Source organism: Setaria viridis, chromosome 9 (genome assembly GCF_005286985.2).
Source record: "Setaria viridis chromosome 9, Setaria_viridis_v4.0, whole genome shotgun sequence".
In the NCBI taxonomy this organism is placed as follows: Eukaryota; Viridiplantae; Streptophyta; class Magnoliopsida; order Poales; family Poaceae; genus Setaria; species Setaria viridis.
Genome location: NC_048271.2, coordinates 14,942,002 through 14,964,304, shown reverse-complemented (window position 1 = coordinate 14,964,304; position 22,303 = coordinate 14,942,002). Strand labels below are relative to the sequence as shown.

At 41.0% G+C, this 22,303-nt stretch overlaps 1 protein-coding gene, 1 long non-coding RNA gene, 1 other non-coding gene and 1 pseudogene across 3 annotated transcripts; 1 reads left to right on the top strand and 3 right to left on the bottom strand.

Annotated features, from left to right (window-relative positions):
* Nucleotides 1-400: 400 nt before the first annotated feature.
* LOC140221103 (putative ripening-related protein 5) lies at nt 401-942 on the bottom strand (annotated as a pseudogene).
* A 2,163-nt stretch (nt 943-3,105) lies between these two features.
* On the bottom strand, nt 3,106-3,783 carry LOC117840582 (putative ripening-related protein 4). Its single transcript, XM_034721102.2, has one exon. It carries the CDS (start codon nt 3,737-3,739, stop codon nt 3,143-3,145), a length of 597 nt encoding a protein of 198 aa, XP_034576993.1. The 5' UTR covers nt 3,740-3,783; the 3' UTR covers nt 3,106-3,142.
* A 4,939-nt stretch (nt 3,784-8,722) lies between these two features.
* Nucleotides 8,723-11,866, bottom strand: LOC140221332 (uncharacterized). The gene is made up of 3 exons (XR_011897103.1): nt 11,594-11,866; nt 10,020-10,109; nt 8,723-9,050 (listed from the first exon to the last, which is right to left on the bottom strand). It is a non-coding gene; the product is annotated as an uncharacterized lncRNA (long non-coding RNA).
* Nucleotides 11,867-17,352: 5,486 nt separating this feature from the next.
* On the top strand, nt 17,353-17,423 carry TRNAS-GCU (transfer RNA serine (anticodon GCU)). The gene has a single exon. It is a non-coding gene; the product is annotated as a tRNA-Ser (tRNA).
* Nucleotides 17,424-22,303: the final 4,880 nt, after the last annotated feature.

Genomic DNA, 22,303 nt, shown 5'->3' with positions numbered 1-22,303 from the left:
TGACTCTGTGTTATGGGGGTGTTTGGATTCCGGACTAAACTTTAGTCCCTGTCACATCGAATGTTTAGATACTAATTAGGAGTATTAAACATAGATTATTTACAAAATTCATTGCACAGATGGAGGCTAAACGGCGATACGAATCTATTAAGCCTAATTAGTTCATGATTTGACAATATGCTGCTACAGTAACCATTTGCTAATGATGGATTAATTAGGCTTAATAGATTTGTCTCACCGTTTAGCCTCCATATGTGTAATTAGTTTTATAATTAACTCATAGTTAGTTCTCCTAATTAACCCTCGAATATTTGATGTGACACGGACTAAACTTTAACTCCAGGATTCAAACACCCCTATATATATCTGTCTTGACTGCTGTTGTATGTCGGCTATGCAGTCAAGCTGTCCACTCATCAGACCAGGTGATGTCTTGCTCGCAAATGCTCTGGTCAAGCCCAAGAGAATTCCACGCTGCTGCTGAAGCATCGACAAAACGAATGGTGCCTAAAAATTGTGCTATTGCAGCCATGTACAGTCACAGTGTCACACTCATCTACTACCTTAGCGTACACAGAGTTATGTTGAACCAGCCAGTCGACAGCACGACTACCATCACCTCGCCTCCGTGGTAGGAGTTAAAGCACTCTGACGGGTCATCGCTTTTCTTGCACTTCTCATTCTCAAGGCTGTTCAACGTCAGCACTGCTCTGTTGTTGACGTCACGGGTGGGGAGCAGTGGTACTGAGGCTACTGCTTGCCATGGACACAGCAGTCCGGGTCGGCCTGTTGCTCTTCTCGCAGTTGCCTAACTTGCCAGGGGCGATAGCCACTGGCAAGGCAGACACCAAGTCTGGGCTGAAGTGAGAATGCAACATGAGAGTTGGACAAAGCGACCATAAATATGATCACCGCGGCAGCCAAAGCTCCAGTGGTGACCATTTCAGGTATCCGCTTATATTCTCCCCCTCTTTACTTGACTGTCTACGTTGATGTTCTGGCTTAGAGGTAGCTGTGCACCAATTTATATATAGCCATCTTGTCCCTAGTTATGAATATGTGTTTGTTGTTTGCCACAGCAATCTATCACTGTGTTTTCAGATTAAGTAGTCTAAACTTGATGTGTTGACATGCTATTCCGAATGGATTTCTGATAACCCTTGCAAATGATAATCTTGTCGATTAAGCTATCGCATGCTTGTACTGATTATGCTATGAAAATGTAACTAAGAATTCAAAATATTATTATGGGTATATGTATTCTACGAGTTAAAGTTCAGCATTTTTTATAAGATAGAAGAATTCTAAACTTTGAACACTAGAATATCATTGTATGAAAATCAGAAATTTAGAGGTTAACGTTCCAACTAAAACTTTACTAGGCATGTCTGTACTTCTTCCAGAATCAAAGTCACTGGAATTATCGGCATAGTACGGCTATTTAAAATTCATAGCACGTACGAGTGGCAGGTTGAAGTCTTCAATGTAACAAGTATTTGTGTAAGTTAGTTGAGTTTCAGAAAAGACTGCGAATTTCTGGACTTCACAGTTTAGAATATCGAACAAATATCTCAGAATGCAGGACTGACCAACAAACCAGTTAACAATCTTAGTCTTTCATATCGACAATCTAGGCAGACACTGAGACTGGGCAGAAGTGCGAATGCTACGGCCTACGAGGAGGTGGAGAGAGTGATTTTGATCTCAATCTCACCCTCTCTTTTGTGTTTGCCCTTTGCTGCTTGCGTGTGCTCAGGGTTGGCCGTACCACTAAAAGGAACGTGCATCGGTTGTTTGCCCAGGCTCACTGCTATGTTCAGATTAATCCATCTGAACTTGATGTCTTGACTTACTATTTCAGATGGGTCCGATTAACGTTACAGAAGTTTTCTTTCTTGATTAATCTATTGCGCGGTCTATATTTATCAATAACATCACAACAGCCCTGATGTTGGCTAAGGATGAAGCCAACTTGTGGAGTATGGCAGGAGCTGAAGGGATCACCTTGCTCACTGCCAGGGGAGTGGGTTAATTCCCTGGTTTAGTGGTCAGGTCCTTCTTAAGTTTTTTATGGCAATTAGGTGTTTTCAGTGACTTGTGTGCGTGTGTGTGTTTGGGTGTGAATCTATGTATGACTCTTCTTCTTCTTCTATTAATACAATGATACGTAGTTCTCTTGTGTGTTCGAGAAAAAAATATTTATCAGTAACTTTCTCTCGGGACGGTAAATACGACAAAGTCCAGCAATTTTGTGCGACCTATAGTGACTTTTACATGTCTGATTAGAGTCCAGATACATGTGTTTCTTCCCGTCTTTTCTGAGGATGGTGCTTGTTGAATTTTATGTCTGGAGCTTGGTAGTAGAAGCTTAGGCACGCAATGGTTTATCTTGTCTAGCTTGACCTGTGATACTTGAAACGGGGACATTGTTGGAAATTGATAATTTTGGTAAACAAACTTGAACGAATTCCACTGTTTCCTATTAGATTTTACATTACAATTAGGTCCATATACTCTGCTTTGGTGACATGAAAACATGTGCAATTCTGTTCTGGTTTCTGAAAAAGAATGTGTTATTTCAGTAAGTTTTGCGAATGTGTTATAATAGAAAACAGTGACCCAAATTACATTTTAGATTTTGCAAACTGCATCGGTGTGCAGAGATTCACTTTTCAGTGATTGAGGAGGCAGTTTTTTTAGATAATACAATAAATCGTATTACAAGCCATAGGTAACAAGCAAAGGTCTAGCTGCATCAATAACAAATTCCATTGATAAAGCGCCACCTATACAGGAATGTAGTAAGACACAAGAATTATAGATCTCAATATCATACTAACAATAGTACGTTGAACATATGCATGAGTTATTTTTTGGGAGAAACGTGAACTATATCAAAGGAAACATATGACAGTGATCATAATTTTTAGGAAGATGACGACAGACACACTAAGTGATGGTTTATTTAGTAGATACTCCACCACCAATAATACTAGCATAAACCGCATCACAAATCCCGTGTGAGTGCAAGTGTGAAGAACAAACTCCTATGTGTGTACCCCCCCCCCCCCCCCCCCCCCCCCCCCCTCCTCTCTCTCTCCCTGTTGGAGCTGGCAACTTCAGCCAGTGAGCGTTCCACGGCTCAGACGTCAGACCAGGTGACCTTGACCTCCCCGAGGCTCTGCTTGAGCCCCAGCGCCTTCCACACCGCCGGCGACCCGTCCACGACGTTGTTGGGGCACGGCGGCTCGAAGTTGTGTTCGTTGTCGCAACCGTTCACGGAGTCGCACTCGTCGACGACCTTGGCCAGCACGGAGCGGCCGTTGGCGGCGGTGACGCGGACCATCTTGCCGCAGCGGCGCGTGCCGTCGAGCCGCAGCCACCCGGAGGACAGCGCGACCACCATCTCGCTGTCCTTGTGGAAGTGGTGGTCGCACTCCGACGGGCCGCCGCCGTCCTTGCCCTTCTCGAAGCTGTTCAGCGTCAGGGTCGCCGGCGTACTTGCGGACACGGGCGGCGAGCACCGGAACTGCGGGTACTTGCGGCCCGCGACGCAGCAGTCGGAGCCGTGCAGCGTCTTGCACTTGCCGGCCTTGCCGTGGAGGACGCCGCTGGCGCGGCAGGTGCCGGCGCTGGCGCCGGGCTTGTGGTGCTTGGTGGCCGAGACGGCAAGGACGTGGAGGGTAAGGACCTGCAAGAGTAAAAGCGCCACTAGCAGCTTCGTGTTGGCCTTGGCCATGCTAGCTGCTTTGCTGAACGCTGATTGCAGTGAACTCTTGCTGGTGCATGAGGTGTATTGGACCCATCAGGTGCTTTTTATAGAGCTTAACGAACATCAATTGCTATGGAGTTTGATTTTACTGGACAAGTTAACACACTCCCATTCCTTGGTTTTGCAACCCCTTATCTTGTTTGATTGGTTGGTTGATCGTAGACAGTGAATTTGGGCGGCGAAAGACTGGAAATCCTTGTGTAGTGGTCAAGACCATCTCATTTTTAATTTGTCTTTGCCCGATCAATTAATTACCTGAAATTGTTTAGAAAGTTCGGGTGGAGGCATGGAGCTATAGACCCTGAGATCCTCACATTTTCTGCCCTTCTCCCAATCACGTAGCCCATCAGTGTCACCTTGTTTGGGACTTGTGAGCAATCACGTCCCTTGTCTTGTCTGAATTGAGGAGTGGATGAGATTCCAAGGTATATACACCTGGATCTCCCGAGACGTGTGAATCCAAGCACCGTCACTTATCCGTGCGACGATGAAGGAATCCAAGTTAGCTCATTTGTCTTCACTGGCTCATTGGTGGCATTGGCAATTTTGGCCGTTTCTCTTCTTGTTTTGTTTTTTGGCTGTGGAAGTCTCTAGGACATTCTATGGCGCCCAATTAACAAAGGTAGGCTTCCTGCACACGTAATCACTTTTTGGCTATGGAAGTCTCTAGGACATTCTATGGCGCCCAATTAACAAAGGTAGGCACTGTTCCTGCACACGTAAGTGATTACCTCGCTTTAAGTTTCAGCGTTCTAGAGTTTATCAGAGAGGGAGAGAGGGGAAAAAATGCGTTGGATGCAAAACTAGACCCAGTTGTACGCTATCTTCTCGGCCCATAGATCATGATCCCATGTCGATTCGGTCCGGGAAAACTAACCACTACACCCCACAACTCTCGCTCCTCTCTCTCGCCGCCGCCGCCCACCCCACCCCAACCTAAATTCGGTACGCCAGTTTTACTCTTCCATCCGATTTGCCCAGGTGTTTGATCGGTTTGGCCATTGCTTCGCTGTGGTTTCGATGGGGGTTTAGTGGACTTGCCCGTCTTGGACGACGACGAGGAGGAGAAGGAAGAGTTGGACAATGTAATGGATAAGGAGGGCGGTAGTGGTGGGAGCTCGCGGGAGAAGCACGAGCAGCACGTGGCTGAGCTCAAGCTAGCGGCTGCAGGATAAGGTTTTGATTCCGTCCTCTCCGCTATCTGCTCTGTTGTTTCCTGCGAAATTAAACTTTGTAATCCATCGTTACTAGTTGTTAAACAACAATATTTGGCAGGCGTAAGTGGATGGTTGAGCTCTACTGGTTGTAAGGAACATGATCCCATTAGACCATTATTTGTGATTTTGATGATTAAGTGACAATATAGTTATTGAGATTAATTCTTTGCCTAGTTGTAGATTTTCTAGGTCCTAAGTATGCAAATCAAATCATGACAAGGTCCAAATCATGGTATTTAAGTAATCCAAATGATAGTATTCTCCGTATCCAAATAGTAGTATTCAAGTGACCAAGCCATAGCCATGTATCTAGAATTATTCTAGAGCATCCAAGTGACGGTATTTTTGTGTGCAAATGACGGTATTCAACTCAGAAAAATTAGTAGCACTGATTGTTTCAATGGTCCATCGGAGCAACCATCAGACTAACCATCGGAGCAATTAGTACAACTGAGAAATCAACTTAAAATGTAGCAAGCACCGGATGATCCAACGACATGATTTTTCATTGCGTTGGATAAATTTGCAGAGCAGAGAGAAAAAAGACCTATAGTACCAGATGATTCGATGCCTTGTGGAGGTGACCGTCGGACGAAGCATAATTACTTTGAAATCGTCCAGAGAGGTTTTGGGTGAAATACCTTCAGCACCGGATGTTCCGATGGTGCGTCGGATGAAGCGTTGGACAAAGTGTCGGATGAATTTGGGCAGGGGTCCAACGGCTACTTGCATCAGCAGGGGGCACTGGATGAACCAATCCCTACCAAAAGTGACCATCAGATCATCCGATGTTCACTGCTTTTACTAGCTATTGGAGTAACTGCTCTTTGAGGTCCTTGGGCTATTTATACCCCCTCTACTCGCCCATTTGAAATTGTTGGAGTGTCCAAGAGCGCATTCAAGACCAAGATTCATCAAGAACACATCCATGCCATCAAAAGTGTAAAAATGATTGATCCAAGGCTTAGCACATGCTTAGAGAGTGATTAGTGCTAGGATAGGCCTAGAGAGACTGAGTGCAAGGTGCTGCTACCTTGTGATTGGTTCAAGGAGTGAACAACCATTGTAAGCTTGGTGTGCCGACATCTTGGAGCCTTGGTGGCTTGCTGGCAAATTTTTGACCCTCCAGCTTGGTGTGGAGCAGCGACGACGACCGTGTGCAGGGGACGAGGAGACCCCTTCCTTCATGGAGAAGCTCTGTAGTGGAGATGATATCAATGTGACTAGAAGAGCGAAAGTGGTGAGCCTTGCCTTTATGGCAAGCTTCTCATCCAGCTTGGTAAGAGCGTTTGTGGCAAGTCCAAGATGTTGACCGGGAGAGACTTGGTGACTGGAAGCATATCCTTGGTGGAGCTCCAACGTGGATTAGATCCTTGGTGGAGCTCCAATGTGGATTAGGGTGGCATTTGCCTACCAATACCATCGGATAAAATTGTCGTGCCGAGTTTGCATTCTTTCTAACCCACTTTTTTACATTTCCGCATTTCATACTTGCAACTTGTGTGCCTTTAATTTCATAGAGTACTTCTTGCTAGGATTGGCTCTAGGTTGCAAAACTTTTTTTAGGTGGGAAGTTTCGCTAGATCAACCATAGATGCACATCTAGATAGCATGATCTAGTTTAAGTTTTAGTTTAAGTTTTGATGCAAGTAGTGGAAGTAATAGGCTAATGATTTTAAGTTTGTCTAATTCACCTCCTTCCCCTCTTATACTACGAGCACCAATTCCTTACACTGGTTGTGCCCACTAAGCTTATCTTTTCGATGCTTTACTGGTTGAGTGCTAGGCTAGATTGTGCCTTTGCGCTGTTTATTCTTTGGTTGCTTTTGAATTGGCTCCACAAGCCGGTGTGGTTTTTGCCTAATAGCTGGCGAATATTGATTCTGTTTATGCACTCACGTTAAAAGTGGATAGTTGAATTCAGAAATGGATTATTTGGCTGCAATATGATGAGTTATTATAGGAAAATGCTAATACTAGGTATTGCAGAGAACGGTATAACTGACTTTTCGTGGTAACAAATAAATGAGAACGGTATGACTGACTTCGTGGTAGCAAATAAAAAGGACGAGGTTCCTCAGAGGTGCATAACAATCAACAACGATTGACGTTTAGCTGTTTTATGTTAGTACCGTAAGTGAGTTAGTGATAATGTAATTTCTATGTCTGTTTTGTTCTCATTTTCCCTGTATTTTAGTAGTAGTTTTTTTAGATAAAGGATAAAATCCGGCCTCTATGTTTAGACGGTGGATATATACAACCAAATGTTACAAGAGTTCTTAAAAACTAATCCTCAAAATTGAGTGGTTCAATAACACAAGAAAGAAAGCTCTGAGATAGAAAAAACTAGAAGAGTAAGCTTCAATCTTCTCCATCCATGTTCTAACCTTGCTTTGTTTTTATGCAGCATAATCCATCACATCTCGCTAGTTAGAAACTTAATGTCGGAATGTGTTTGTCGCCAAACCTTGTCGGGAGACATTAATTCTCCGCCTAGGCATATGAATGCTAGTTTCACCTCCAAGGCGACGCCTGTAAGAAGAGCACGACAGTTGCATTAGATTTAAGCACATCCATCCTCCAATAAGTGATCCCTTGAAGTTACACTTCCACCCTCTTTGTTGGTTGTATGCAGCCTTTTTCTTCTTCTTTGTTCTTCCACTCTGCTTTGACGGAGCTTTGTAAATAGAGTGGCATTTCTTATCTTTCTCTAATACAATGACAATGACGACAAAAACAAAAACTTTGGCCTACCCTATTCATTGAATGTGGAATATGGAATTGTCATAGCATTTTGTTACTCTTATTCCCCTGGTATAATTTCCCAGTTTCTTAGTTGCTCAAGTTACTTTCGTTGATTATATGCGAAATATATTCATTGTTAAAAAAAGCTTGCACATATTTTACAAATTTTGCTAGAGATGAGTATGGACATGATACACACCCCCATCAAATCTCATTACCAAACCTAACTTAATTTAAAAGATACAAAAGACAAATGTGAATGTATATTACAACTTACCTACAGATTTTTGAAAACATGACGCGATGATCATATTTCGAATGAAATTTTCGAAAGCTGCCTGCAATAACTTGATACATTTCAAATGGTTTTATAGAAAAAAATCATCTGTGATGTATAATATTGGAGCCTGCAATGACTAGGTACGCCCGAGTCTGAGGCGATGATCACTGTGGGCTAAAATTTAAGCCCGAGCCCGTCCGGTGCAGTGGTCGGGTCACAGATCAGGTATTTGATGTCAAAGTGTCAAACCGGGCTACCCATAATCAAGTAGTCTGCTCATTATGGCCTAGTGCTTTCTCCGGTCCAAAGAACTACACGGCGAGCATATCATTATCAGTTTGACCGCTTGAGAAGTCAGGCGCTCCACATTAAATAGTCCCTTACAATAATGAGATTAAATGTTGAATTCTGAAGAGTCGTCGCTTTTGCCTACAGACGTTTGGCACCTCCCCCATCCCCCCCGCCCCCCCCATGCGTTGTGTGCGAACACGAAATGTGCACCGTAATCACGCACGATCGAACTTGCACTAGCAGAGAATTCACCTTCCATGCGCTCCATTTTATCCCGGTTTAAAATTGACCCGGGACAAAAGGTTCACCAACCGAGACTAAAGTTCGGTCACTGGTGGGGGGCTCACCAACCAGGACCTTTTATCCCGGTTGCAAAGGTTAGTGGAAAAAAAGATCCTGAGAGACCTTTTATCCCAATTTGAAACACCAATCGGGATAAAAGAGTCGAGAGCCTTTTATCCCGGTTTGTAATACCAACCGAGATTGTCACACCCGGTTTTAAGGACAAAACCAAGTGCTACCTATATGTATGCCAGGATCAAGTTTCATACATATAGTGACATCATAAGTGAATAACAGCAACAGTATCACGTAAAAAGATACAAATAAAGACTTACAAACCATCAGACATATACAGCTTAATTATGGAAACGGAGGCTCCAAACTTCACAGGCAATCGACTGGGGGTTGCGTACGCCTAGAACTCAGCACCATCTTCACAACAACTTCATAGCAGCTTCTTCTTCTGAGCAACGTTGTGTATAGCAAGGGTGAGCACTTGTCGTACTCAGCAAGTGTGAGGAGAATATGAATGCAAGGGTTAAACAAGGAAATGCTGATTGGTTGACTGCATTAAGCATTTTTAGTTGGTCAAATTTTATTAGCACCTGATTACTAAGGTATAAGTATATACCAACCCACAATTAATATAAACATAAATATAAGCCATAAGCATATGGCACAACCATAACCATAGCATAAACCACAATTTAAATCCATCTTCAAGTATATTAATCATGTGAGGGTCCAGGCCGCTCTTAACCGTGAGCACGGCTGATCGATCAGTTTTACACTCTGCAGAGGTTGCACATCTTTACCCACAAGTCGCGTAAAAGTTCAAAAGAACTTTAGACCCAACCACGCTTGTGCTGATCAGGCACAATACCACACTTCCGAGGTGTGATTGCATAGGGACGCTACGAGACCTTTACAAAGATTCGCTAGCAATGTGGTAACCCGCTAAGGTTTCAGGTCGAAGCGAAACATAGCAGTCCCCTAGAGGGTATAGTGTCTTAGCCAAGCCCACTTCCCAAGAGAGCGAGTGCTATATCCCATTAACGCCTCCCCTCTTGCCCTTTCGGTAAGGTTACCCCAAACTAGAGTTTCTAATTATTCAGCCAAGACCAGAGCCATTTAGTCTTGTGGTAGCACTGTTTTCCTGGGTGGTTCTCCATGTTCCAATTAATCACAGTGATCTTGTATTAAAGGAAGGTGTAGCATAAATAAAATAGGTTCATCATCTTTGTTCATTAGAACCACCATAACCCAAGTATAGCAGCTAAGCATAGCTACCCAACAGAAATGTAAACCCAGGTTGGCAAGGAATAATCATAAAAACTAGGCAAACCTTAATAGGACCCATCAAATTTAATGCAGGCATATGCAATAGTGATTAAACAAAGTTATTGGGACAAAAGCACAAGGACACACTTGCCTTTCTCCAGCGACAAGTTACTTCTTACTGCTCTTCGGCTCTTGCTCTCTTGAAACTCTTAATCTTCAAAGCTTTCGAACAGCGATCCTTCTACTCGAAGCAAACATCGGCACAAACATGCAAGCGAACAACAAGTACAACTAAGAACAATACACCAAATCAAAAGACAGGCTTTAAAAGAGCGTACTAACGACAAGGCTCGATCTAAGGTCACGCGAACGTAAGGAACGCTTAAAACGGAACTATGGTTGAAAAGATAAAGCTATCGAGAGTTTTGAATTATAAAAGAAAGATAAGAGCTACAAGCTTTATTTATTTTAGTTGAGAAAAGCAATGTAAAGATATTTCAGAGAAATATCCTTAGTTAGAATTAATCAAGTCATATTTATATTTTCATAAGAAAAGACGGTGTAAAGCTTACTCCAATTTTATTTATAAATATTTGAGTACAATTTATGCAAATTAAACATTTAATTTAAAAATAAGATACATGTAAACATCTAAGTGTATAGTTTTACATCTCGAGTTCAACTAAGTAGATTAAATTAAAAACACATTTATATTTATATTAGCCAAATTAATATTTAATTATGAAAACTCGAGATATAACCTATACAGATTTTATTTAGAAAACAAATTGAATAAACATTAATCAAATTGAATTTAATTTATGAAACACCGAGGTATAACTCTAAGTGGCTTTTAATTGGAAGAATTATTTAGATAGGCATTAATCCAATTAACTTTAGTTTATGAAAAACCGATATATAACCTAATTGGCTTTTATTTAGAAGAGGGTATGAAGTAGGCATTAATCAAATTAACAATTATTATGAAAAACGATGTTTAACACTAAATAGATTTTATTTAGAGAAGAACTCGTTTGTCAGGCATTAATCAATTTTAATATAAATTTTATTTTCAAAAACATGTGTGAAGGAAAACATTACTACTAACGCGTAATTTACATCATTATGAATCTAACGGAACTTGAACGGACAAAAACGAAATTAAAATGTAGATTCTATGGGTTAAACAAGGTTGCAGGGGTCTAAACTTAATTAACCGTAGACTTGGAGGGTTAGCAAGGAAATTTTGCAACACACCAGGAATAGTGCTCGCGAAAAGGTTAAAGGACAGGGTTAGATTTGCAAAACCGCAGGGGCTGGACTGGATTCAAGGAATCTAAAACTCTCAAGGTCCTTTCTACAAAACGTGCAAGACTCAAACTATTCCAGCTGGATTACTCTTTTCTTCGGGGGTTAAAACGTAAAAGTGACCTTTATCTTCTTCCTCCCGATGCTCCCGGGCTTCCCGGCGGCGCTGGCCGGCGACGGCGGCCGGGGCCGGACCAGGCCAGGCGCGCGGCGGTGCTAGGCGCGCACACGCGGTAGCGGCGGCGGGCAGCTGCAGGCGGCGCGCGGCAGCAACAGAACCAGAAGCTCGGTCTGCTACAGTTGCAAGAAACAAGGAAAAGAGAGAGAAAGAGGGAATCGCCGGAAACGAAGTCCGATCTCGCGCATGAACGGCAAAATGGAACGATATCGACGAGGCGAACAAGATGGTGTGCTCACCTTCGGCAAGAGATGAACAATGGCGGCGGAAAAGCTCGCCGGAGTTGGGGAAGACGACGGAGCCGACATCGGATTCATGCAATCCACCACACCACGGCGTAGAGCTCGAAGAGAGGAACTCCATGGTGGTGTCGGTTTTCGCCGGAAGTCCACGGTTTCGCCGGAAAAGCTCGCCGGAGTTTGACAAAGACCGAACTTTGACTTCAGATCTACGGAGTTAGGAGATGCAACTCGTGAAAAGGTTTGCAGATCTGACATCCTCGCGTCGAGACGAACGCGGTGATATATATATAGGCCACACTCGGAAAAAGATATTTTCGAGTTGACTTTTTATTTTCGGAATTTCTGATTTTATTTATCTGCGCGAAAACAATTCCAGAAATAGCTGGACTCGTTTTCTAAAGCGATAAAAATACCTAGAAAATTCCGAAAAATCTGAGATAAATCTCAGAGATGGATTGGGACACAAGGAATCCAAATAAAATACTTGGAGCTCGTGAAAAGGATTCTAAAGCCTTCCAAAAATTGGATTTAGCTCTAGGAAAAGGAGAATAAATTCCAGAAAAAGATGGAAAATCCTCACAAGGGTCTGGGCAACGTCTAAACGCATTTTTCAAACTTTTGCACTCAAGAAACACCAAGATACAACGACATGAATGCACAGACATAGAACAACATTATTTAATTTAGAAAAGCAAACAATTATTTTTCCTATACTAAATTTCCTGTAAAGAAAATAATTGTTGGGAAAATTTTAAAATTATGAGAAAATCATTGTTCAATTACTCTTTTTAATCACATCCTGAAATTCGAAAATTTCAGGATGTGATAGAGATAAAAGGGGGTTTTTTTATCCCGGTTGGTGTTCCAAACCAGGATAAAAGGGTCCCAACGGGTGGCTGAAAGAGGAGTAAATCCCTCGAACCCTTTTATCCCGGTTTGTAATACCAACCGGGATAAAAGGGGGTCTTTTATCCCGGTTGGTGTTTCCAACCGGGATAAAAGGGTCCCCCACGAGTTACTACAAAAGGATTGCATCCCCTATATAGTCAAATGTGTTGTGTAGGTGTGATTTCCTTTATTTTTTTGCAGCGCCTGCCGTGGTGACCCATTTTATCCTGGTTGGTATTACCAACCGGGATAAAAGGGGGGTCTTTTGTCCCGGTTGAGTGACCCGGGACAAAAGGACCCCCCTTTTGTCCGGATTGGTTTATCCCTGATGGATTTTCGGGGGATTTGCACCTTACCAGCCGGGACTAAAGGCCCATTCTCTACCAGTGTTGTTACCACGCAAAGTGATTAAAAAAGTAACATATCTAGATTTTTTCGAGACAAAAGGGGGTTATTCACCCGGGACTAAAGACCTCTTTAGTCCCGGTTGATTTTACTAACCTGGACTAAAGGGGTACATGCATGTGCCTGCATGCGCGCCTGCATGGTGCATGCACGTACCCCTTTAGTACTTAAGACTTTTTTAAATTTCTTTTCCATTTTAATATTGTATACAAGTCATTTAATATTGTATGCAAGTCTGCAAGTCGTATATATATTTCATGGCAGTAATATATACACACACACACAATTCTTAGTATATTATACAAATTAAACTAGTATTTATTCAATTACTATATATATAACAATAATTTGTCCACTTCGTTCCTAGGATTGTCCCGTCGTGGTATTGCTTGGTGCGGCTATTGAACGTCCGTCGTAATAAAATTCTCCCGCTGAATTTATCACCTCATCCACCATGAATCCTATGAGACCTTCACATATTGCCAAAATCGTCTCCTTCTTCAAGAGTCTTTCTTGAATATTCCACATCTATAATTTGAAAATATGTGAATGTTAATTACATGAACAATTAAATATAAGGAGCTAGAAAATAATTAATTATTAATAGTTTTATTTTACGTATATCTAGATCATGCAATGACAACACCTTGCCATGCAAAAAACTATTCATGTGCTCATGGATGTAGTATCCACATAGATTATTGACTTGTTCCTGTCTCAAGCACTTTAGTGGGAAAAAATAAGTTATGAAATATTCATGTTATAGAATGTACAAAATGTGCATACTTCGTCTTCGTACGTACCAGGAAGTTTGTTTTGAATGTAAGTTTTTCTTTGAAGTTACGACGGTGAGTCGTTTCCATGCGCTACGGATTAAAATAATGAATGATACAGTGTTAGGTGATAATTTAGGAAACCAACTTTTGCATAGAGATAAAGGTCCAGAATTATTACAAGTTTAGCATGTCTTGAATGTCTTGGTACTCCTTCGATAGTTTCCTCAATGAATTGAACACAACCACGTGGCTTCTATCAATCATAATTATTAGAAGGATCCAGTAGAAACTGTGTACATAACTGTTCATATTAGAGCTGACTAACATTACCTAAGGAAAATGAAAACAAAAATAGACGGTACCCACACTTACTTAAAGTTGTATGGCAGTAGTATGTATTCCTTGTAATTTTATTTGTCCAAGAAATTGTATACCACCTCCAATGTTTGCTTTGGTTGATCCCATGTCTGCTTTTGGTTAATGAGTGATGGATCCATGAAGTCAACATTGAAGTACGATTCTCTACGGCATCTCTAAATTAGGATCGTACATAAAATGGAAGACGAAGTTAGTAGGGTGACGCACACACAAAAAATAATGATATGAGTCAAAATTTACATATAGATAAACAGACACTTACAGAACCCATGCGCTGATGAGAGAGACATCAAGGGCATCTTGATGGTACACTTCATATATATCCTTGAATTCTATCCATAGAACTTTCTCACCTTCATCGAAAAAATCAATCGGTTTAACCCGAAGAGCGAACATGAGCCTCTCGTTGGCAGATTGCTTCATGTACCATTTGTGGAATTCGTACATCTTCGTGGATAGCTTCCGTACCAATTCAGGCCTTACTAGAGGCTTGCCTACCTCAAAGGGCCATTTAGTACAATTGGCTCTGGAGCTAGCAGTTCAACTTGTCCTAGAACTTCAGCAAGAGACATACCTGTATCTTGCATAAATCCAATGACTCTGATTTGTTGTTCTAAGGGCATTGCTCGTATATTTTCAGCGTCCTTATCTGCTAGATCCCCGAGCTGGGCGATAGTACGACTTGAAGATGGCTTTCCTCGCTATTTTTTCTTCTCATCAGACTTAACTAACGAATGCTCGTAGTTCGATAGTAGAGTCCTCTTTACTTCTTTTGACATGCCAATAATTTTTTTTTAATTTTGCTGGATCTACTAACTTTGGCTCCATCTCCTTTGCTTTTCTTTCTTTAGTGCATTTTTTGAAGAACTCCTTGCAAGTTGTTTGGGATAGCTCCCGCAATTCCTCTGTAGTCATATCGGCCGGTAGTTTCTGAATGGGTTCAGACTTCTTTATTTTCTTTTGCTTCCTTGGCTTGGAAGGCGGTGGTTGCGACTTCTTCAAAGGTGCTGCAGGTTCCTTGCTCGCTACTGGTCTTAGTCCTGGCGACGGTGATCGGGGAGGGATGTTGTTGTCGTCGTCGCACACACCACCAGGATTTGATGGAGATGGAGACGGTGATCGAGCAGGATGTGACGGTCCCGGTGGTGATGATGGTCCTGGAGATGATGGTCTTGAGTTTTGAGGAGATGGTCACTGCGGGGGATCTACGGGGAGCAATGATGCCTCCGTGCCGGGGATGATGATGTAGCGTTTGTGCTATATAATGATCCCATGAAGTGCATCTCCTAGTGTCCTTCCCTGTCACCTTCTGGGAGGTCGAGCTCTAGGCCTTCATATTGACTGTCAACAATCTGCTCTAGGCCAACACTGGAGTAGCCAGATGGAATCTCTATGCCATGGCTTATCTACCCTGGCAGGATTGGTAAAGTACTCCCGTACGCCACCTGTACATATAGGAGAAATAAAGAAGTTATTAAACTCCCAAGGTGTGGATCAATTGAAAAGATTGCATAAATTATATATATATATATACCTTAATAGTGATGTTGCCGAATGGTCTATGCAGCTCACATAAGGTGCGTTGAGTGATGCCATCCATAGAGTACTGTTGGTTGTCCATGGGTAATCTTTGCATGTGCTCATTAGGTACCCCTATGGAAGCACAACTGCTTCGGTGTTAAGAAGGGCTGACGATGTTGGGATCCGGCAGTGCTCCAGATTGGGGCATCTCGGTAACTGCCAGGGCCACTCGATGATTAATTTCTTCCTACATTCTTACTTCTTGTGAATGCACTTTGGCTTCTAACATGCATCACCAGCTCTCCTCTTACTATTCCTTTCTTCATTGAGGCTTCTATACGAGTTGATATCCCTTCAGAAAGCGAACTTCCACAGAACGACCCCGTAGCCTCGGCAATGTCCTGGGTGCTCGGGATTCCCGAGCGCCAATGTGAGCTCATCGTTCTCTTTATCCAGCTTCAACCTCCTAGCTTTAGAATCTTCAATATTTTTGATAAGCCTTTCGGCCTTCTGACATACTATTTCATTGAAGATAAGTGTCCCATCCTCTTGGCTCAAGTTGTCTCCGTGAGCGTAATACCAATTTTTTGATCGATCCAGCTAGTCAATAGTTGTTGGTACGATACCTTGGTCGATTAGGTCTTGTTCCACCTTGCGTTGTTTGGAAATTGCAGTGATGTAACCACCTCGTCCTTTACGATGATGGTACTCCTTCTTGCTAGCATTGGCAACGTTGACGCGAACCTTATTCGCACAGCCTTCGCTCATCTTGTATTCGACAAATTAGTTCCAGTGGTCCCTTAACTTTGGCCACTCATTGAAATCTGGAGTTCGGCCCTTCTTGATAAAGTTGACATCCAGATTCTTCTTGAATGTCTAAAATTGGGTTGCCATCTTCTTCAACGTCCACTCTTTCACATCTTTTTCTTCTACACCTTCAAGAAGTGTGAAGTGTTTCTTGACATCTGCCCACAACATATCCTTTTGTATCTGCGGGAGCGCGAATGGATCAGTTTTTTTACCCTTCCATTCTCCGATGCTGATGGGCATGTTATCGCTTATAATTGCCTCGATCTGACTCATGAACTTTCTAGCCACATGTTCGGGAGCAATCATATTGCCCTGTTGTGTCACTTCCGGGATCTGAAGCCTTCGAAGCAGCATCCAGAGATTTGCATATTATATATGTGACCACATCAGGGATTAGCCCAGCTGGTTAGAATGGAAGAGGATTTTTCATATCACATTTGTACTAACTTAATAGGATCCATCTCCCAGAGTAATATTATGACAGTCTCTCTTGCCCCCTTCCTACTTACTTGAAACAGAAATTTATTACTCGAATCAGGATTTTGGGCATAAAGATTCCACTGAGCCGTCAGAAGGGGACCCAACCCCTTGGGATAAGAAATTATTCCATTAAACATACTCCCCCTGGATCCGGGAATAGCAGCATGAACTAAATGTCCTGTCCAAGCCAAAGAACTTACCCCCAAAAGTCCTGACACTTCACTCAAATGATAGGGTTGCCCCCCCTTGCATGTACTCTTTATAGAAGATTTGATTATTTAAAGAAATAAAAATTGCTAAAAAATGACAATTTTGCCATCGTGATTGGGGCCGCTCCTTTTTTACCCTTAGTGAAATTGAACGGAATCAGTTCATTTTGGTATTTGTGTGTTTTTAATGGGTGATAAATTAAAAGAAAACTCTAATAGAAAATGAAACGGTCAACCTAGGTGGATATACCCTATAAAATATAGGCCGTAGCAGGCGTAGTTCGATGTAGCGAGCGTAGTTCAGTGGTAAAACATTTCCTTGCTAAGGAGAAGAAACGGGTTCGATTCCTGTCGCTCGCCACCTTAATTTTGTATTTAGTAAGGTACTATGATAAAAAATGAAGTCTAGTTGACTACTTAACTACTTCTATTAAATTAAGTAGTTGTTAGTCTAGTACTGTACCCTTCCTATCTTATCCTTCCTTTGCACCCGATTCAAAAAAAAGAGTGCTTCGGGGGTGAAAATCCAACTTTCCAAGAAAGCTCCCTAAACTGGGGATTCTATTGAGACAAACAAGAGACAAACGGTTTTTAAAGGGTACAAGCATCTTTGTACGATCTCAGGGCTTATTTCGCTTTGTTGATCAAGAGGGTTGTCGATCAAGAGGACTAACAGTTCAAGATTCGTTAATTAGTACATAGTAATAATGAATATGAAATTATAGATGGGGTAAAATAATGAAAATGATATATACCTCGCCGGAACCTTCCGTCACGGCAAGGTTTTGTTCTGCGTTATCATCAACGCGGTGCTGGGGCTTATCATTGCCATCACCGAACATGTTCGCCTAGCTACCCTCATCCTCAGTGTACGTTATTGGAACGTTGCAGCCACTACCACCAGCAATAATCTGCTCCATTAAATACCTTGCATCCTCTTCGTCTGCCATCTCAACTAATTTCAACACACATGAATCATAGATACATTAAATTAAAAATTGTATCAAGTAGTACAATTAATGCATAAACATAAAATTATAGAACAACCATGAAATAAAAGAAACTGATTGATATATACACATGAAACCATACATTAAATTATATATACAATACCTCTAAGAAATTTATTACATGAAATTTACATAAAATTTAATATTAAAAAATCACACAATTATATACAACACCTCTACTTGTATATTGTCACAAAAAATGTCTTTAAATTATATATACAACACCTCTACTAACTTTCTACTAAATTATACTAATTTTCTAAGCATTTCTACAAATTGCAACTCGGACGGGGGACTAAAGGTCTTTTTGTGGGATTTTTCATTTCCCGCCTGTTTTGCAAATACAATTTATATATGTTTTCCATTGGATTTGTTAACGAAAAAAACTTCACATATTTTGAACATGCAAAAATATATTAAATTAGCAAGTATACTTAAAATAAGTTTAAATCAGTCATTAATTCTATACTAGTTATTTAAGTTTCTAAAATAATTATTTTAATGCATCACTATGATCAACAAACTATTCAATTAAATAATTTCAATGCGCAAAAAATGCAATTGATGTATATGGTTAAGTTAACGTTGTTTATATTGATTGAATAAATCTTCATCTCAACTAATTTAAACACACATGAAATCATAGATACATTAAATTAAAAATTGTATCATGTAGTACAATTAATGTATAATCATGAAATCATAGAACATTACCACCTCTGTTCCCGTTCCGCACAGCCTCCCGTCGTGGCGTGATGTTGGAACCCCAGTCAAATTAATTGAGTCAATAAAATCAACACAAAACTCAATGACCTCCTATGTTCCATATCCCTTGGCGATGCTTCCTTCTGGACGGGCACGATTATGAACATATTTTTTTAGGACTGACATAATCCTCTCGAAAGGCCACATATTGTGCAGGAATACTGGACCGAGAATAGTAATCTCTTTGACTAGGTGAATCAGGAGGTGCGTCATAATATTAAAGAAGGATGGGGGAAATACCAACTCAAAACTGACAAGATATTGTACCATATCATTATGTAGCTTTACTAGCTTGGTTGAATCGATTGCCTTCTGCGAAATCTCATTGACAAACGCGCATAGCCTTATAAGCGCCTATCATACATTCTCTGGTAGAATACCCCTCAGTGCAACCGGAAGCAACTGGGTCATCAACATGTGGCAGTCATGGGCCTTGAGATTTGTGAACTTCTTTTCTTTCATATTTATTATTCCCTTTATATTCAAGGAGTACCCATACGGAACCTTGATAGTATTCATGCATTCAAACATGCTATCCTTCTCTTCCTTACTGAGAGTGTAACTAGCATGAAGTAAGTAGTGCTATCTGGTATCTCTTTTCTCCGGATGCAGGTCATCTCGTTGCTTCATACATTTCAGGTCCTGTCATGCTTCCAATGTATCTTTTGAGTTCCCATAGCAAAGATTTTTTGTTAGGTGCATCACGTCTATTGCGTTGCAGACCTTTAGGATTTCCCAATAAGGTAGCTCCCAAAATATAGACTTTTTCTTTCACATGGGTGCATGTCCGTTATCGTCGTTCGGAATAGGTTCGCTACCAAGACCCTTTCCAAAGACTACCCTTGCATCCTTTATCATCTCAAAGATACGCTTTCCATTACGGTGTGCAGGGCTTTTACAATGGTCTGGCGCCCCTTTGAAATGCATCCCTTTCTTTCTTAATGGGTGGTTAGCAGGAAGAAATCGACAATGGCCCATATACATGACCTTCCTACAGTGTTTCAAATACATGCTGTCTGTGTCGTCTAAACAGTGGATGCAGGCCCGATATCCCTTGTTTTTTTTGCCCTGAAAGGTTACTCAACGTAGGTCAATCATTGATGGTTACGAACAACAATACTTGTAGGTCAAACTCTCTTGTTTATCCTCATCTCACACACGTACACCTTCTTCCTTCCAGAGCAGTAAAAGTTCATCAACCAACGGTCTTAGGTACACGCCAATGTCGTTGCCGGGTTGTTTTGGGCCTTGGACAAGCACCGGCATCATAATTAACTTTCGTTTCATGCACAACCAAGGAGGAAGGTTGAACATACATAGGGTCACAGACCAAGTACTATGACCACTACTTAACTCACTGAATGGATTGAATCTATCAGTAGTTAAACCAAACCTTATGTTTCTTGCATCACTTTCAAAATTCGTGAATGCTCTATCTATTGATCTCCACTGGGTCTCATTCGCGAGGTGTCTCATCATCTCATCTTGCTTACGTTCTTCTTTGTGCCATCGCATCAACTTAGCATTCGCCTTATTTCTGAACAAATGCTTCAAACGTGGTATTATAGGGAAATACCACATCATCTTTGTGGGAACTCTCTTCTTGGGAGGCTGCCCCTCGACATCACCAAGATCATATCACCTGATCTTATACCGCAGCGCTCCGCACAAAGCACAAGCATCCAATTTCTCGTATTCATCACCATGATAGAGGATATAGTCATTAGGGCATGCGTGTATTTTCCGAACCTCCAATCCCAGAGGGTAAACAATCTATCTATCTTCATATATTATGGACGGCAATTCATTATTCTCGGGAGCAATATTCTTTACAATTTTCAATATCCCCTGAAATGCCTTATTGGACACACCATTTTTACCTTCCATTGCAACCTTTTCAGTGTGGTGCTCAGTTTTTTAAGACCCTGCTTGCAATCTGGGTACAACAATTTTTGTTAATCATTAATCGTGAGCTGCAACTTTTTTGATTCCTTATCAGGTTCGCAATCTCCGTGTGCATCCTATAGCACCTGACCAAGATCATCAGTATGGCCATCTTCTGCAAACTCACATTCATCAATCTCGCCCATTGTAGTATCTGCAAAAACTTGGCCTGCAGCCCAGTCCGAAATGTTGTTATCATCCTCCTCTTCTTTGTCATTTTCTATTACAACCCCTCTTTCGCCATGCTTGGTCCAAACCAAATAGTTAGGCATGAAACTGAATCTAAACAAGTGGCTATGAATAGTTCCCCAGGAAGAGTAGTCCTTCTTATCACTGCATTGGAAGCATGGACAACATATGAATCTGTTCTCTGGCTTGTTGGCTTTTGCCACTTCGAGAGAATAATGCAAGCCATCAACAAACTTCTTGGTCTGTCTGTTAGCGTTATACATCCATTGCCGATCCATCTGCATCGTATTACGTGAGAAATGGATATAAGTTTTCGTATTAGATAAAGAACTTGATCAATATTAGGTAGGGGAAAATAGAGTTAATGTGATTATAATATTTAATCTTTGCAAAAAATATTAAATAAATAAATTATTACATGAGAAATGGACATAGGTCTTCGTATTAGATAAAAAAACTTGATCAATATTCATAATTTACACCCATCAACCTTCATAAAGATAAAAACAATTCACATGAAAATTACACAATTTAACATTCATAACAATCACTAAAGATACATATAAAGATTACACTCATAACGAGTCAATAAAGATACATATACACTAAGGATTACAGACGCTCCATAGTGGACTTCACGTAGTCAATTATCCTAAAATAAAGGTACAACATTGCAGACTATCATAAAGAAATCTTAAAATAATTATCCAAATGTATTTTGGAGTAAGTGCCACATTCTCATAATAGAAGTATGGTGGCACACACACAATAGCCCATCCAAATAAAAGATCTGTTTACTAAGCATGGCCCATAGTGGCAAGCCAAAGCCAACCAAAAGCCGCTAGGTCAAGGTTAGTGAACATATCTTTGCCTGAAAAGGATATTGGGCCAGCATACTTTTATTATGAGAATTATGCTCCAAAAGACGTTTGGAATACTATTTCAAAATTCTTTTATGATATTCAACCCGAGTTTGTGGACTCTCATACCAAAAGACGTTTGGAAGCTCTTCTGTTCTACCATTATTTTCTGATACCAAAGGATTAGAGGTGACTCTCCATAGATTTCGGAGAAGATTGAGTTATGTGTAGAGAATAGCATCGTATTATATGGAAAACGAACATAGAACTTCATATTACATTAAGAACTTGATCAATATTAGGTAGGGGAAAAATAGAGTAAGTGTATTTATAATATTTAGTTCTTGCATTAAACATGAGATAAATAAATTATTGGTCAAAGAAATATAATTATAAACACACTAATTTGGTCATTGCAATAAATTACAGTGACATGAAAAATTGTAGGAATGACTAAATTCTATTTTCTTAC